This window comes from Camelina sativa, chromosome 17, assembly GCF_000633955.1.
Source record: "Camelina sativa cultivar DH55 chromosome 17, Cs, whole genome shotgun sequence".
NCBI classification, from domain to species: domain Eukaryota; kingdom Viridiplantae; phylum Streptophyta; class Magnoliopsida; order Brassicales; family Brassicaceae; genus Camelina; species Camelina sativa.
In genome coordinates, this window is record NC_025701.1 from 7,358,104 (window position 1) to 7,371,612 (window position 13,509).

General features: G+C 38.7%; 7 protein-coding genes across 10 annotated transcripts in view; 6 read left to right on the top strand and 1 right to left on the bottom strand.

Annotated features, from left to right (window-relative positions):
• Positions 1 to 551, bottom strand: part of LOC104755901 (Golgi SNAP receptor complex member 1-1) — a gene marked incomplete in the record, with an annotated part of 2,036 nt that extends 1,485 nt beyond the window's left edge. Inside the window, 1 exon segment of the mRNA XM_019238703.1 lies at positions 199 to 551. Coding sequence (XP_019094248.1) covers positions 199 to 237 — 39 coding nt within the window.
• Positions 752 to 3,935, top strand: LOC104755902 (probable disease resistance protein At1g15890). Its single transcript, XM_010478386.2, has one exon. It carries the CDS (start codon positions 1,371 to 1,373, stop codon positions 3,903 to 3,905), a length of 2,535 nt encoding a protein of 844 aa, XP_010476688.1. The 5' UTR covers positions 752 to 1,370; the 3' UTR covers positions 3,906 to 3,935.
• LOC104755903 lies at positions 4,223 to 5,022 on the top strand. Its single transcript, XM_010478387.2, has one exon. It carries the CDS (start codon positions 4,240 to 4,242, stop codon positions 4,597 to 4,599), a length of 360 nt encoding a protein of 119 aa, XP_010476689.1. The 5' UTR covers positions 4,223 to 4,239; the 3' UTR covers positions 4,600 to 5,022.
• On the top strand, positions 5,075 to 9,034 carry LOC104755904 (factor of DNA methylation 1-like). Of its 2 annotated transcripts, none has more exons than XM_019239671.1 (7): positions 5,075 to 5,204; positions 5,681 to 6,607; positions 6,687 to 6,868; positions 6,976 to 7,065; positions 7,180 to 7,467; positions 7,827 to 8,039; positions 8,301 to 8,531. In XM_019239671.1, exons 2-7 carry the CDS (start codon positions 5,701 to 5,703, stop codon positions 8,529 to 8,531), a joined length of 1,911 nt encoding a protein of 636 aa, XP_019095216.1. In that variant the 5' UTR covers positions 5,075 to 5,204; positions 5,681 to 5,700. The 2 variants fall into 2 exon arrangements, with proteins under 2 accessions (XP_019095216.1, XP_019095217.1); XM_019239672.1 differs by lacking the exon at positions 5,075 to 5,204 and adding an exon at positions 8,815 to 9,034 and having other exon boundaries at positions 5,701 to 6,607; positions 8,301 to 8,533.
• LOC104755905 (probable CCR4-associated factor 1 homolog 2) lies at positions 9,371 to 10,972 on the top strand. Its single transcript, XM_010478390.2, has 2 exons — positions 9,371 to 9,614; positions 9,758 to 10,972. Exon 2 carries the CDS (start codon positions 9,917 to 9,919, stop codon positions 10,784 to 10,786), a length of 870 nt encoding a protein of 289 aa, XP_010476692.1. The 5' UTR covers positions 9,371 to 9,614; positions 9,758 to 9,916; the 3' UTR covers positions 10,787 to 10,972.
• On the top strand, positions 11,410 to 12,840 carry LOC104755906 (40S ribosomal protein S12-1). 3 transcript variants are annotated; one of them, XM_010478391.2, is made up of 5 exons: positions 11,410 to 11,511; positions 11,621 to 11,688; positions 11,988 to 12,285; positions 12,413 to 12,478; positions 12,596 to 12,840. In XM_010478391.2, exons 2-5 carry the CDS (start codon positions 11,681 to 11,683, stop codon positions 12,653 to 12,655), a joined length of 432 nt encoding a protein of 143 aa, XP_010476693.1. In that variant the 5' UTR covers positions 11,410 to 11,511; positions 11,621 to 11,680; the 3' UTR covers positions 12,656 to 12,840. The 3 variants fall into 3 exon arrangements, with proteins under 3 accessions (XP_010476693.1, XP_010476694.1, XP_010476695.1); XM_010478392.2 differs by having other exon boundaries at positions 11,433 to 11,466; XM_010478393.2 differs by having other exon boundaries at positions 11,439 to 11,525.
• Positions 13,304 to 13,509, top strand: part of LOC104759245 — a 4,305-nt gene continuing 4,099 nt past the window's right edge. The window contains exon 1 of the mRNA XM_010482195.2: positions 13,304 to 13,465. Within this exon, the coding sequence (XP_010480497.1) occupies positions 13,304 to 13,465 (162 nt within the window). The remainder of the gene's footprint in view (positions 13,466 to 13,509) is intronic.

Genomic DNA, 13,509 nt, shown 5'->3' on the forward strand with positions numbered 1-13,509 from the left:
AAAAAAAAAAAAAAAAAAAAAAAATCAGATTCGTTCTAAGTATCAGAAGGCGATTGCATCTCAATTGGATCCAGTAGAAAGATAAATTCCCCCTAATTTGAATAGAGCTGGGCAAAATGTGTTGTAAAGAATAATATTAACCAGTAGCTTTGGAATCAAATCACGCTAAGAATTAAATTTGAAAGATAAATAAAGTACCTGTTTCCGTAAAGCATCCCAAGAGCTAGGCACATCCATGGCGTCCGCAGTATCTGTAAAAAACTCTCAGATCAAACAGATCGTGTCGTTTCCGTTTTTTTACCGATAGAAATCAGATGCGACGACAATTATCCCGGAGCAAAAGATTCTTCTTCCTCTTCCTCGTAAACCAGAAAGATGCGATCTAATTGGTTCGAGATTGAGACAAAGTAGAGAGAAAAGGGATCGGATCGAGCGAGAGTCGGTTAGGAGGAGACGCAGACAAAATTTGCTGCGTGCCCCTTCAAACAACACCAGAAGCTAATTGCTTCGATTTTGCGTAATCCACTTTGATTAAACAATTCCTTAATTCAATTTTTGACGGGTTTGATCCTGTGTTTCTCTTCCTACAACAAATCGCTTATTAATTACTATTATATACATGTTGACCTTAAACGCTCTAGTCAATAAGTGCCACGTCGGATAATAAATTACCTTAACCTTACCGGGTTCTCTTGGGTTTTTTCTCACCAAACCGACCCATCGATACTAATTTCACCGAGAGTCACACAAACAAACAATTAATTCAAGCATTTGCGTCGCCGACTGCCGGTAACTATTTCTGTTTCACTCATCCTCTTCGTATTTCTATTGCTAATCCAAAGATCATAAGCCCCCTCTTTCTGGTGAACAGAATTAATGACAAAAGAAGATTTGCATTGGTGTATTTACCAGACCAATCGATGATTTTGCTTCATAAGCTATCCTACTGAAGTCACTGATGGGTACAAGTAGTATCTTTTTTTTTTTTTTTTTTTCTTTAGCTCTGTTGCATATTTTAATAGGAACTTCAGTAGCAGAAGAATATTACATTAGTCAGAAAGAGATTTGTTCTTTTCATTATCTGTTGTTTTGTTTATATACTCATTTTTGTGGATATGAACACTTCTTATAACATTTTATCAAAATAGTAGTGACATCCAAACTAACATTTGACACTTTCAATAAACTTAAAAAGAAATTGCAGTTTGACTTTTTTTTTTGTTTTCTGATCAAGTCTGTCAGCAAGGCACGATTTTTCTGAATTCTGAGGCTATTTGGTAAACATGTATTTCCTCTTTCCCTCCTCCCATTTAGTCCTTTCTCTTGCATTGTTTCCTGGCAAAAAAGTTTCAGCTGCTTTCTGAAGCAAAATGGGGAACTGTGTATCACTAGAAATGTCCAGCGATGGGAATGGCATGCACATAGATGAGGCAAACCTCGAGGCTCTTCAGAAGGCTATCCAAGAACTCAATGAGAGACGAGATGATCTGCTAAAAAGGGTTATCATAGAAGAAGATAAAGGTTTTCAACGGCTTGGTCAAGTCCAAGAATGGTTTTCAAAAGTAGAAGTTGTTGAGCCTCAAGTCAATGATCTGCTTGAGTCCAGGTCAAAACAAACTAAAAGATTGTGTCTTTGCGGATATTGTTCTCTGCATTTCATATCTGGTTGCAGTTATGGTAGAAAGGTTTTGAAGAAGTTGAACGAAGTTAAAGGACTTCTAACTAATGGAGTTTTTGAAGTGTTGACGGAGAGAAGCTTTAAACCTAAGGGAGAGAAGAAGCATATCCAATCACCCATTGGTTTAACTGAGAGGCTCGAAATGGTATACTGCCAACTCCAGTTATATTCACGAAGAACTTTTGGTCTTTATGGTATGGGTGGAATAGGCAAGACCACTCTCTTAGCTAGTATTAACAATTTCTTTATTGAGACGGTTAATGACTTTGAGGTTGTTATTTGGGTTGTGGTCTCTAATGATTTGCAATATCTAAGCATTCAGGATCAGATTTTGCGAAGACTGAGTCTTGACAAGGATTGGGAACAAGATACAGAAGAGGAAAGAGCTAAGGAGATACACAACATCCTGAAGGGGAGGAAGTTTATGCTGTTATTGGATGATCTAGGAAGCAAAGTAGATCTGGCCAAGGTAGGTGTTCCACCTATAACTTATCAAAACGGATCAGTTATATTGTTTACCACTCGTTCTAAGGAAGTTTGCGAAGACATGGATGCTGTTAGTATAGAAGTTAAACGTTTGTCAATAGCTGAATCTTGGGAATTGTTTCAGAAACAACTTGGAGATAACACTTTAAATAGCCATCCGGATATACCCGCTCTCGCTAGAGTAGTTGCTGGTAAATGTAACGGTTTGCCACTTGCACTCATTGTCATTGGCAAAACCATGGCACAAAAAAAGACTGTACAAGAATGGAGTCATGCTATTACTGCTCTGAATTTGCCTAGCGAAGAGTTTCTTCTAAGTAACGAAGGCGGGGTTCTTCCTCTTTTGATGGTCAGTTATGATAGTTTAGAGAGTGAAAAACTCAAATCCTGCTTCCTATATTGTTCTTTGTTTCCGGAAGATTATGAAATAGAGAAGCATGAATTGATAGAATATTGGTTATGCGAAGGATTTATTGATGGAGACAGAGATAAGGATGGAGCTAACAAGGAAGGTCTTGATATAATTAATTTGTTAGTTTCTTCACATCTGTTGATGAATGGTGGAGTCACAACCAAAGTGAAAATGCATGGTGTGGTGCGTGAGATGGCTCTTTGGATAGCGACTGACTTTGGGAAACAGAAAGAAATACTTTGCGTTAAGTCCGGTGTGTGGTTACAACAGATACCTGAGGACATTATTAGTTCAAAGGTCGTAAGAAGGATGTCTTTCATGAATAATCAGATTGCGGAGATATCTTGCAGTCTCGAGTGCCCCGACCTCTCGACCTTACTACTCCAGAATAACAAGCTGGTGGATATCTCAGGTGAATTCTTTAGGTTTATGCCAGCAGTTGTAGTCTTGGATCTTTCTGAGAACAAGAGGCTTATTGGATTGCCGGAAGAAATTTCAAACTTAGGATCTTTGCAATACCTCAACTTGTCACACACAGGGATAAAATCATTACCAGTTGGTCTGAAGGCATTGAGGAAATTAATCTACTTGAATGTGGATTATACTTATAAACTGCGAAGCATTGTCGGGATAGTGATGAGTTTACAAAATCTCCAAGTGTTTAAGTTCTATAATTCCGGTGTTTGTATTAATGCCAGATTACTGGAAGAGTTACAAGTCTTGGAGCACTTAAAGCTTTTAAAAGCAACGGTCGATGATGCTGTGAGTTTGGAGAGGATACAAGGAGTGGACCGGTTGGCTAGTAGTATTCAAAGTTTATGCCTCAGAAAGATGTCAGCAGCGGTTGTGGTATTAAACACAGTAGCTCTGCGTGGTCTTCAAAGACTTGTGATACGGAACTGCAAAATACTTGAGATAAAGATAGATTGGGAAAGCAAAGAAAGGAAGGAAGTTATTCCAATTACAAGTTCTCCAAGCTTCGAGAACCTATCAAGCATTTTGATAAGTGACTTGGAAGGTCCAAGAGATTTGACATGGCTTGCATTTGCTCAAAATCTCGTGTATCTACATGTGATGAGGTCGTCAAGCATAGAAGAGATAATAAACAAAGAAAAAGGAATAAGTATCAGAAGTGCCCATCGACATTTCGTTGCACCTTTTAGGAAACTGGAGTACCTTACGGTAACTGACATGGCTGAACTGAAGATAATCTGTGGGTATCCTCGGGCTCCTAGAAAGCTGACAGAGTTCATTGTCCGAAATTGCCCGAAGCTGCCACAGAGTTTGAGAGACAACGGAGAGAGTAGTGGGTGGATCGGTGGAGAATGAGAGAAGTAAGCTTCTCACAGCTACAAACTAGACTATTCTTCTAGTTTGCAGGAGGAAGTTACTACAGATGCGTTCTTGTTTCATTACCTCTCCCTCTCTCTCTCTCTCACTTTCATTTCTCTTTTGTGTGACTGTATCCTCTCAGTTATGAATTTGGGTTTGTGTTTGTTTATTGTCAAGTGTGCATTTTGAGACAGTGTAACAATTCCAAGATACTTGTTTGGCTAAATTCTGTCATCATTGTGTGACTGCTCTGTTTCCTTCTCACAGTTTAAATGACCAAGTAACTAGCTTTTTCTCAAAGTTGGAAACTTTTTTTTGGTAAGCGCATAAGATGGAGAGGCAAGTTCATGGAGGCGGCGGAGGAGAAGATCCTTGGCTTGCTCGAGACAAACTCTACCATGTAATATTCTGTTTCTCAATCTCTCTCATCTTCGCCACGCTCGCCTCTCTCTCACGTTACTCGTTTCTACGCCGTCACTCCATCTGGATCGGATCTGCGTTCTCACTCTCCGCCGGTGCGGCTAAAGAAGCTGGTGATCAATTTGGTATCTTTCCTTCAGCAGGTGCCTCGGCAAGAGACGCAGTCGCTGACGCAATTGGAGTTGTGATTGCTGCTTTGGTTCTCTTCGTTTGGAAATCTCGCAGATCACGTTCTGAATCGAGTCAAATCCGACCCATCCTTCCGATTTGAATACAAGAAACAATTTAAAAAGCTTTGTTTAGTGTAGTTGTCATCCAAGAAGAATCTCCCAATTTTATTCAAAGCTTGATCATCGATTTGTGTCATGACTCATCACAGTGTTTTTGGTAATCTCATTGATTCTAATTGTCGAAATGAAAACATTGAACTGTGTGAGTGATTGTTGGTTGAATTGTATGATTCATGAAATCTAATTTTTTTTGGAATTAGTTCAGTGTTGGGCTCAGCACTGTAAACTTTTCGTACGCCATTGCTCATTCCGAGGATCATCAAGAACCAAGCAACATTGGTCTGTCTGTAACATTAAATGAAATTTGGTCAAAAGTCAAAACAGTAGTCAAGATGGTCATGGGTTCAAATCACAATTTTGACATAGTATGATTTTTATTTTCTGATATTTCTTTTTCCCTAATTCGTACTCTTTTGTTTTTTCTGTTTTTTTTTTTCTTTGTTTTAATTGGGGCATTTGCTTAGAAATTTTCATCGGATTCCTCAGTCCTCCTCACTCTCTGTATAGTCTCTTTAACTTCTTCTCTTCTCTCGAGCAAAGCGTTGCTTCTTCGCCGTGTTTCCTTTCCCTTCCCTAGTAGTCTAACGTAAGCTCACGATTTCTTCTATACTCTGTTTTCACATTTAAATCTCGTAATAATTGTTTATTGTATTGTGTGTTTCGTCTGGGGATTTCGCTTCTTTCCGTACTTTTTTTTTTTTTTTCTAGAATTTTTGGATTTCGCTAGGTTTCTTATCATGCATGCGTGAATTCTCATTGCCGATTTTGTAAATGCTGTATCAATTTCGTCTCTTTTGCTCTATCTGATGTTTTATTTGGTTTAGTTCTAGCCCTAGGGTTTCTCTCTTGCTCTTGATAATTTTGGATGCTATCGACTCAGTTTGCTATAGAAATGGAATCTCTTTTGGGCTGTTTGTTCTAATAAATTCATCATAAAGGCTGATTAGCAAACTTTGCCTGCATGAGCTAGTGTTTCGAAATCTAAGACATTGCTTGTTGTTGGTGAACGAATCATCCTTTTGATTGCTTATTTATACGAAATGTTTCCATTGTGTGTTCCAGGTGAAGCAGGTAGGAGGAGGATGGGTATTTCATCTGACGAAGAGTCTGAGATCAGCGAGTCTGAGATTGATGACTATTCCGAAACACCTTACCTGCTGTTGCAGAACGGGAGCTACAAGGTTATAGTGAATGGACAGCTGAGATGCCCCTTTTGTTCTGGCAAGAAGAAGCAAGATTACAAGTACAAGGAGTTATATGCACATGCTACTGGGGTTTCCAAAGGATCTGCCACTCGAAGTGCTAAACAGAAGGCCAATCACCTCGCTTTGGCTAAGTTTTTAGAGAATGAGCTTGCTGGTCACGCTGAACCTGTTCCACGCCCTCCACCAGTTCCTCCTCAGTTAGAGGAGACACTTGAACCAAACCCCCGTGACGTCTATGTCTGGCCATGGATGGGGATTGTTCTTAATCCTTTGACAGACACTGATGACAAGGAAGCTTTACTTAGTTCTGAGTATTGGTTGAATAGGCTTTCAAAATTCAAGCCTGTTGAGGTCAATGCCTTTTGGGTCGAACAAGATTCGATTGTTGGGGTTATTGCTAAGTTTACCAGCGACTGGGGTGGATTTGCATGTGCCACAGAGCTTGAAAAGGAATTTGAGAACCAAGGTCACAGCAAAAAGGAGTGGACTGAGAGGACTGGAGATTCTGAGTCTAAGGCCTATGGTTGGTGTGCACGTGCGCAAGACTATTACTCTCAAGGTCCAATAGGTGAGTACCTCTGCAGGGAAGGAAAGCTAAGAACAGTTTCAGATATTTCGCAAGAAAAAGAGCAGGATAGAAACATTGTTCTGGATGAACTTACAACGATGATTGCTATGACGAACGATGATCTGAGCAAGGTCCAATACAGTTACAACAGGACGGAAATGTCACTGCAGAGGGTCCTAGATGAGAAAAAACATTTGCATGCAGCTTTTGCTGACGGTATTTACTGACACACTAATATGTTTATTATAGCTCGTGTTAGGGTATCTGACCATCGTTTATGTTTTATCCTCCTCAGAAACAAAGAAAATGCAGCAGATGTCGCTTCGCCATATCCAGAGGGTCCTATATGATAAAGAGAAGCAAAGCGATGAACTGGATCGTAAGATGCGGGACTTGGAGGCTCGGACCAAACAATTGGAAAAACAGGAAGCAATAACTGAACTGGAGAAACAAAAGCTTGATGAAGAAAAGAAGAAGGTAATATCCATAGTTAGTATGATACAGGCAACAATCAGTCTGTGCATATGTATGCATTTATCTTTTCCGTGGAACCAATGCTCATTATAGATTTTTTTTCTTGACAGAGTGAGGCTATGAACAAATCCTTGCTGTTAGCTTCGCGTGAGCAGAAAAAGGCCGACGAAAGTGTCTTGAGACTTGTAGAAGAGCATAAGGTATATTTTATTGTGCACTATGTAAGCTGACTAATGAGTTAATCCCAAAATTAAGAGGAAAAGGCTTACCTTACTTGTGTCTGAGTTTGAAACTCTCTCCTTTTTAAACTCTAGAGGCAAAACGAAGACGCTTTGAACAAGATTCTTCTGCTTGAGAAGCAGCTAGACACCAAACAGACACTGGAAATGGAAATTCAAGAGCTGAAAGGCAAATTGCAAGTGATGAAGCATTTGGGAAATGATGATGATGAGGCAGTCAAGAAGAAAATGCAAGAGATGAATGATGAGCTGGAGGAGAAAAAATCTGAGTTAGAAGGGCTAGAGCAAATGAACTCAGACTTGATGACGAAAGAACGTCAAAGCAATGATGAGATACAAGCAGCACGGAAAAAATTGATTAAGGTACAGATTTCTCATGCTTTAGTGTTTTTGGGTACTGACACACTTGCATTTTGCCATTACGTAGCATTTATAACAAAATGTTCCTGAGAGATTGTTTTCTTTATTCGTGTCTAAATTTCTGCAGACATCGTCAAAACACCCTAGTTTTGTTGGATTATATTCGGTTGACAATTGGACATACAAATTAATATGTACTGATAAACCTGTTTGATGGGGGTAGATTGATGATGAGTATTTATCTGATTAGATTACGATCTATGATGGCTATAGGACTCTGGTAAAAATCACAGATAATTACGACTATATGGTGTCTAGAAGATGCATAATGCCTGTACCAACGACTTCTATATGTTATCCAGGGTTTGACAGGACTGTTGGGTGCCGAAACTGATATCGGAGTAAAGCGAATGGGGGAACTTGATGAAAAACCTTTCCTGAATGTTTGCAAGCTGAGATACTCTGCGAATGAAGCTACGGTTGAAGCTGCCACCCTTTGCTCTACATGGCAAGAGAACCTCAAGAATCCATCGTGGCTTCCATTCAAACGTGTAGGAAGTGGGGGCAGAGTGAAGGTAGGTTCATTCATTTTACGAGTCTTTCTCGCACTGAACCATTGATTTAGCTCTACGCCTTTACGACTGTAAAAAAATGAAAAGTTTCTGACCTTACTTACCCTCTCTGTGAATGTTGAAAGTGACTGTATTAATCAAATATGTAGGAGTAACCTGTGATTCTGTGAATGTTAACACTTGTATCTATATGTTGGTGGTACAACTGCTTTTTTTTTTTTTGTGAGTTAGCGGTAATGTTGTTAGATGGGGTATGGTTAACAGGAAGTGGTGGACGAGGAGGATGAGCAGCTGAAGAAGCTTAAAAGAGAGTGGGGAGAAGCGGTGCATAACGCAGTTAAAACAGCTCTTGAGGAGATGAATGAGTATAATGCAAGTGGTCGGTACGCAACTCCAGAACTGTGGAACTTCAAAGAAGGAAGAAAAGCAACACTGAAGGAAGTGATTTCCTTCATTTCAGAAAACATCAAAACGCTGAAACGCAAAAGGACCTGAAGGTATGTTTGATCTTCTTCAGTTGAGACAGGTCTCCTTATAGAGCTTTAATATGTAGTAATGTGCTGGTTTAAAAAAAGACATACACTCCATAATCTGACAAACAAACGTGTAAAAAGGCTTTATATAAGGTTTTGGGGTAAAGAAAACTCGTCAACAGGGCATGATATCGTTTATTGACTTCAGTTTAAAGAAGTTGGAATTCTGATATTGTCTGGCTTTGGTCTTGTGCCATTTTGATTTGAACTGAAGAGTCCAATGAATCTCCTACTTTTGTTTGCAGGATGGAGGAGTAAGAAGAAGAAGAAGAAGTTGAAATGGTTGAGGTTTTATGTCTATTAAATAACTGAGAATGGATGTTAAATAATTAGGAGGCTCATATGCTCTCTCAGCTCTCTGTATCAAGAGACTAATTTTCTTCCACTTGTATCTTTTAAAAGATTTGGAACAGTTAGTTAATGTAACCAGTGGCTTTTCTTGATAATGTTCTGGTTTATCCTTTATTTTTATTTTTCAAAATGGTTTTTATCTTATATAGAAATGATGATCATATAATATTTGTGGAATTGGCAAGTTATTTTATTTTGCCATGTATAAAAAAACTCAATATTCTGGCAGTAAATGATTTGTTTTTTTTATATAGGTTTCTCAATTGGAAAGAAAATGACAACCCTAATTTAAATTTTTTTAAAACGATTAATTTATTTTTATGCAGAAACAAGAAAATTTGTGGGGAAGAGACAATAAATAGATCCAGAAGAGAAATAAAGAGAGGAGCGTTGGGGAAAAAAAGAAAAGACAAAAAAAAAAAAAAAAAAAAAAANAAAGTTAAAAATCGATTTATTTCTTTTTGGGGGCAAGCAGGCAAGGCAGCGTCGTAATTTTTCTTTTTTTTTGATTTATAAATACACATGAAAAATCCTTAATAGTCTCTTCTTCTTCTTCTTCTTCTTCTTCTCCCCAGTTTTGCAGCATCCTCTTCGATAAACCACCAACAACTCCTCTGAAAACCCTAATCTGGAGAATCGCCGCCTTCTCCTGAAAATTATCTATTTCTATTAGCTTCTTCCTTTTGATTCCCAGGTTCGAATCACCACCGCCTTTAAACGTCTTTCTTATATCTCTCTCTCTCTCTCTCCATTTCTGTGTGTTTGCGTTTTGAATCTTCGTCTTCTCTGGGATTGATTGCTCATTTTCTCTATTCGAATTTGATTTTTGTTTTGCAGATTCTGATGAAAACCGGATCGGATCTTTCTCTAGATCCGTTCTAGGTTTTTTCATTTTTCCCTTTTCGATTTCTATCTTTTTCAATCTCTCTTCATCATCCGGATGCTCTTGAAGCGGAGTCATCATCATCATCATCATCATCATAAATCGGCAGAGAAATGTCGCAGGCTCCGAATCCAAAAGAAGAAGACGATGATAATAATACAATCGAAATCCGCGAGGTCTGGTCCCATAACCTCGAAGCAGAGATGGCTCTGATTGAAAAATCAATCGACGACTTCCCTTACGTCGCCATGGACACTGAGTTCCCAGGTATCGTTTGCAAAACCGTGACGACGAATCCAAACCCGAACCCTAAACACTACGAGTACAACTACGGGACCTTGAAGACGAACGTGAACATGCTCAAGCTGATTCAGCTCGGTCTCACGTTATCAGACGAGCGAGGGAACTTACCAACCTGTGGAACCAACAACAAACAATGCATCTGGCAATTCAATTTCAGAGAGTTCAATCTCAAATCCGACATGTTCGCAATGGACTCAATCAACCTCTTACGCGGCTCAAACATCGATTTCGAGAAGAACAACGAGTGCGGCGTCGATTCGAAACGATTCGCTGAGCTTCTAATGGGTTCGGGTGTAGTGCTTAACGATAAGATACAGTGGGTGACGTTTCACTGCGGATACGATTTTGGATATTTGCTTAAACTCTTGTCAGGGAAAGATTTGCCTGAGGAGAAATCGGAGTTCTTCGATCAGGTTACGAGCTATTTCCCTGTAGTGTACGATATCAAATACTTGATGGGGTTCTGCGCACCGTTATACGGAGGGTTGGAGAGAGTAGCGGATATACTTGGTGTGAAACGGGTTGGGATTTCTCATCAGGCTGGTTCGGATAGCTTGTTAACGTTGCGTGCTTTCAACAAGATGAAAGAGATGTTCTTCACTGGTTCCTTGGATAGATATTCTGGTTTTTTGTATGGATTAGATAATCCTCAGCTCCTCCTCGCCGGATCCAAAAAATAAAAAAAAAACTATAAAAAAAAAATTAAAACTGTTTGGTGTCTTTTTGCTTTGGTTAGGCTGCTTTAGGCGTTAATGAGAATTACAATTAGGTGTTAATTAGAGCGAATATGATGATGATGATGCACAAGAATTTAAGTCAAGAGCCGTTTAAAATTTATCCGTAATCTTATTAGTAAAAATTATGTATTTACTGTTTGGTTAAGAGAGTTTGATTGATATGGTGAAATGATTCCGTAGTTTTCTTATCAATCATACCTTTTTTTTTTTCTTTCTAAAATTGCGTTATAGATTCCGCGATACTAATGACACATATAACCAAAAGAAATAAATCAGGGGGCGTTACACAAGTTGGTTTTTTTAATCTACAACGAAAGAAGAAAAAAAACGAAACACTTTGATTTTTAATGATTCCACTAATCCACGTTGCTGTCAACCCCTAAACTCGTGTAAGACAGTTTCATATAGTGGGAGAGAAGAAGGTAGATAAACAATAATTTTAAAACGACGTCGTTAACAAAGCCAACTGATAGGCCCGGTCCAAGCCCAACATACGGTCATCGACGATCCGTTAAAGGATCGGTCATTTTGTGGTGAAATTAGGGTTTTAGTAAAGAGAGCATATAAATTTGTTACAAATTCATTTCACATCCTTTCCGCTGCTGCCGTCTTCGTCTCCTGAAGTCAGTGTTTCAGCTCCTCAAACGCTCTTACGATCTTACCTTTTTGTAATCTTGGCTATGTATTTTTTTACGGTTGTTGAGCTTTGTTTGTTGTCCCCCGTCGATTTTGCTCCGTTTGTTGATTCCGATTTTGCTTGCTCTTTTGTATTGGCAGATAACAAAAGGACTTCTGTTTTTTTTTTTCCGGTCGTTAAACAACAATCAAAGAGAAAACATGTCAGGGTAAGCTTAGTTATACTGTGTTCTTTCCTGCATTCTTAAATCTCCGTTGTCAATGTTCAAAATAACTGATTCATCAACATTTCCTATACTTGGTTTTATCTATATTTCTGTTAATTTTGTTTATTGCATTGTTGATGTTGATGAATGTTCCTGTCGATTGTTGATACTTTTATGATCTCTCTTGTGCTGTTTTATGATCCGTTCTAGGTTTTATGATTGATCTGAATTTTTAATCTCAATCTGTTCCATCGATATGTGATTGTTGCTCTGTCTAAATTTTGATTCTTTCCTTATAACAGTGATGAAGCTGCCCCAGCTGTTGTTCCTCCCGTTGCTGAGCCAGCGGCAATCCCAGAGGACATGGACGTAAACACTGCATTGGAGTTGACTCTAAGGAAAGCTCGTGCTCACGGTGGTGTTGTTCGTGGTCTTCATGAGTGTGCTAAGCTTATTGAGAAGCGTGTGGCTCAGCTTTGTGTCTTGGCTGAGGACTGCAACCAGCCTGATTACGTTAAGCTTGTGAAAGCTCTTTGTGCTGATCACAACATCAATTTGCTTACCGTTCCAAGTGCCAAGACCCTCGGCGAATGGGCTGGTGTAAGTTTATTATTATTACCTACTCTTCCTTTATATACCTTACTTACTAAAGCTCGATTTTGTTCCAAATGAGTGTTTGGTTTTTCAACAACGAATTGAATCTTTTTTGATGTTGTTGTTTTTGCAGCTCTGCAAGATTGATTCTGAGGGAAATGCCAGGAAGGTTGTTGGATGCTCATGTCTTGTTGTCAAGGTAAATAGTAGTCTTTATGCCTCTACTCGTGTATCCGATAGATCATGTAGTTTATAGGATTTGTTGATTATCGTCCCTTGTCTTTCACTAAATGCGTTTGTGTGATTTTCATGTCAGGACTACGGCGAGGAGACCACTGCTCTCAATATCGTCAAGAAGCATATTGAATCTCAATAAATTTTATGAAGCTTCTCTAAACTCGAATTTCCAGATGCTTTTTCATCCCAAAATGCTGTTTTCTCTTGGTTTTGATATTTTAATATTTTAGCGGACAGCTGTTGAGATTTGTTTGGAACATGGTCAAGTTTTGTTGTTATCCTAGTCTCTGCTCTTCCAAAGGCCAAATTTGGCTTTAGATTTTATAATTTTGGCTCACTTTTATCATAAAATAAAAATGTTTAAAAAATTGCTGATATAACCTATAGGTACTGAAAGTTACAAGTGTGATGGTAGAAAATAAAAAGTTGCTTCCCTGATGGTAGTTTAATTCTTCGTGGTTTTATTAATTGAGATTTGTTTGTTTTTCAATCTAGAGAATACAGAATCTAGATCTTAAAGCATTCAAAATCTATTTTTGTAATAATTAGCAGGATAATATTTCAGTCTATTCAAGATAAGTTTATTCATCCTCTTTGGCGTCTATTTTCATATTTTGTGTTCTATATCGTCGTCAATTACAAAGAACCTTTGGTTTTTTAGTTTTTACGATTTACACGAATTCAAAAAGCACTTGGAAATTTTCAATCTTTTCTCCGGAAGAAGGGCGGGAAGAGACGTATTCAAGCTTGGCACCACCACCGATTAATCGTTCTTGAAATTTCCAGAATGTCTTTTTTCCCCAAAGAGACCAAGCTCCTCGAGGCTGCAGACAATCTAGGCTACTCTCAATCTTCTCGATGTACGAATCCTTCTCACCCCTCTCTCTCGAGATTCTCTTGGTTTTGTAACGTTTCCTCGATAAATTGGTTTCTTTTGTTGCTTTCGTTCGTGAGTTTGGTTGAAATTTCTCTGTTTTTGGGGGGGGGGGGCTT

What these genes read in the sequence shown, in the direction of transcription:
- LOC104755902 (XM_010478386.2), top strand. Translation starts at nt 1,371, where the DNA reads ATGGGGAACTGTGTATCACTAGAAATGTCCAGCGATGGGAATGGCATG.
- LOC104755903 (XM_010478387.2), top strand. Translation starts at nt 4,240, where the DNA reads ATGGAGAGGCAAGTTCATGGAGGCGGCGGAGGAGAAGATCCTTGGCTT.
- LOC104755904 (XM_019239671.1), top strand. Translation starts at nt 5,701, where the DNA reads ATGGGTATTTCATCTGACGAAGAGTCTGAGATCAGCGAGTCTGAGATT. An exon ending in GCATGCAGCTTTTGCTGACG is followed by an intron (nt 6,608 to 6,686) that starts GTATTTACTGAC and finishes TATCCTCCTCAG; the next exon opens with AAACAAAGAAAATGCAGCAG. An exon ending in CACGGAAAAAATTGATTAAG is followed by an intron (nt 7,468 to 7,826) that starts GTACAGATTTCT and finishes TATGTTATCCAG; the next exon opens with GGTTTGACAGGACTGTTGGG.
- LOC104755905 (XM_010478390.2), top strand. Translation starts at nt 9,917, where the DNA reads ATGTCGCAGGCTCCGAATCCAAAAGAAGAAGACGATGATAATAATACA.
- LOC104755906 (XM_010478391.2), top strand. An exon ending in CCCTCGGCGAATGGGCTGGT is followed by an intron (nt 12,286 to 12,412) that starts GTAAGTTTATTA and finishes TTGTTTTTGCAG; the next exon opens with CTCTGCAAGATTGATTCTGA. An exon ending in GCTCATGTCTTGTTGTCAAG is followed by an intron (nt 12,479 to 12,595) that starts GTAAATAGTAGT and finishes TTTTCATGTCAG; the next exon opens with GACTACGGCGAGGAGACCAC.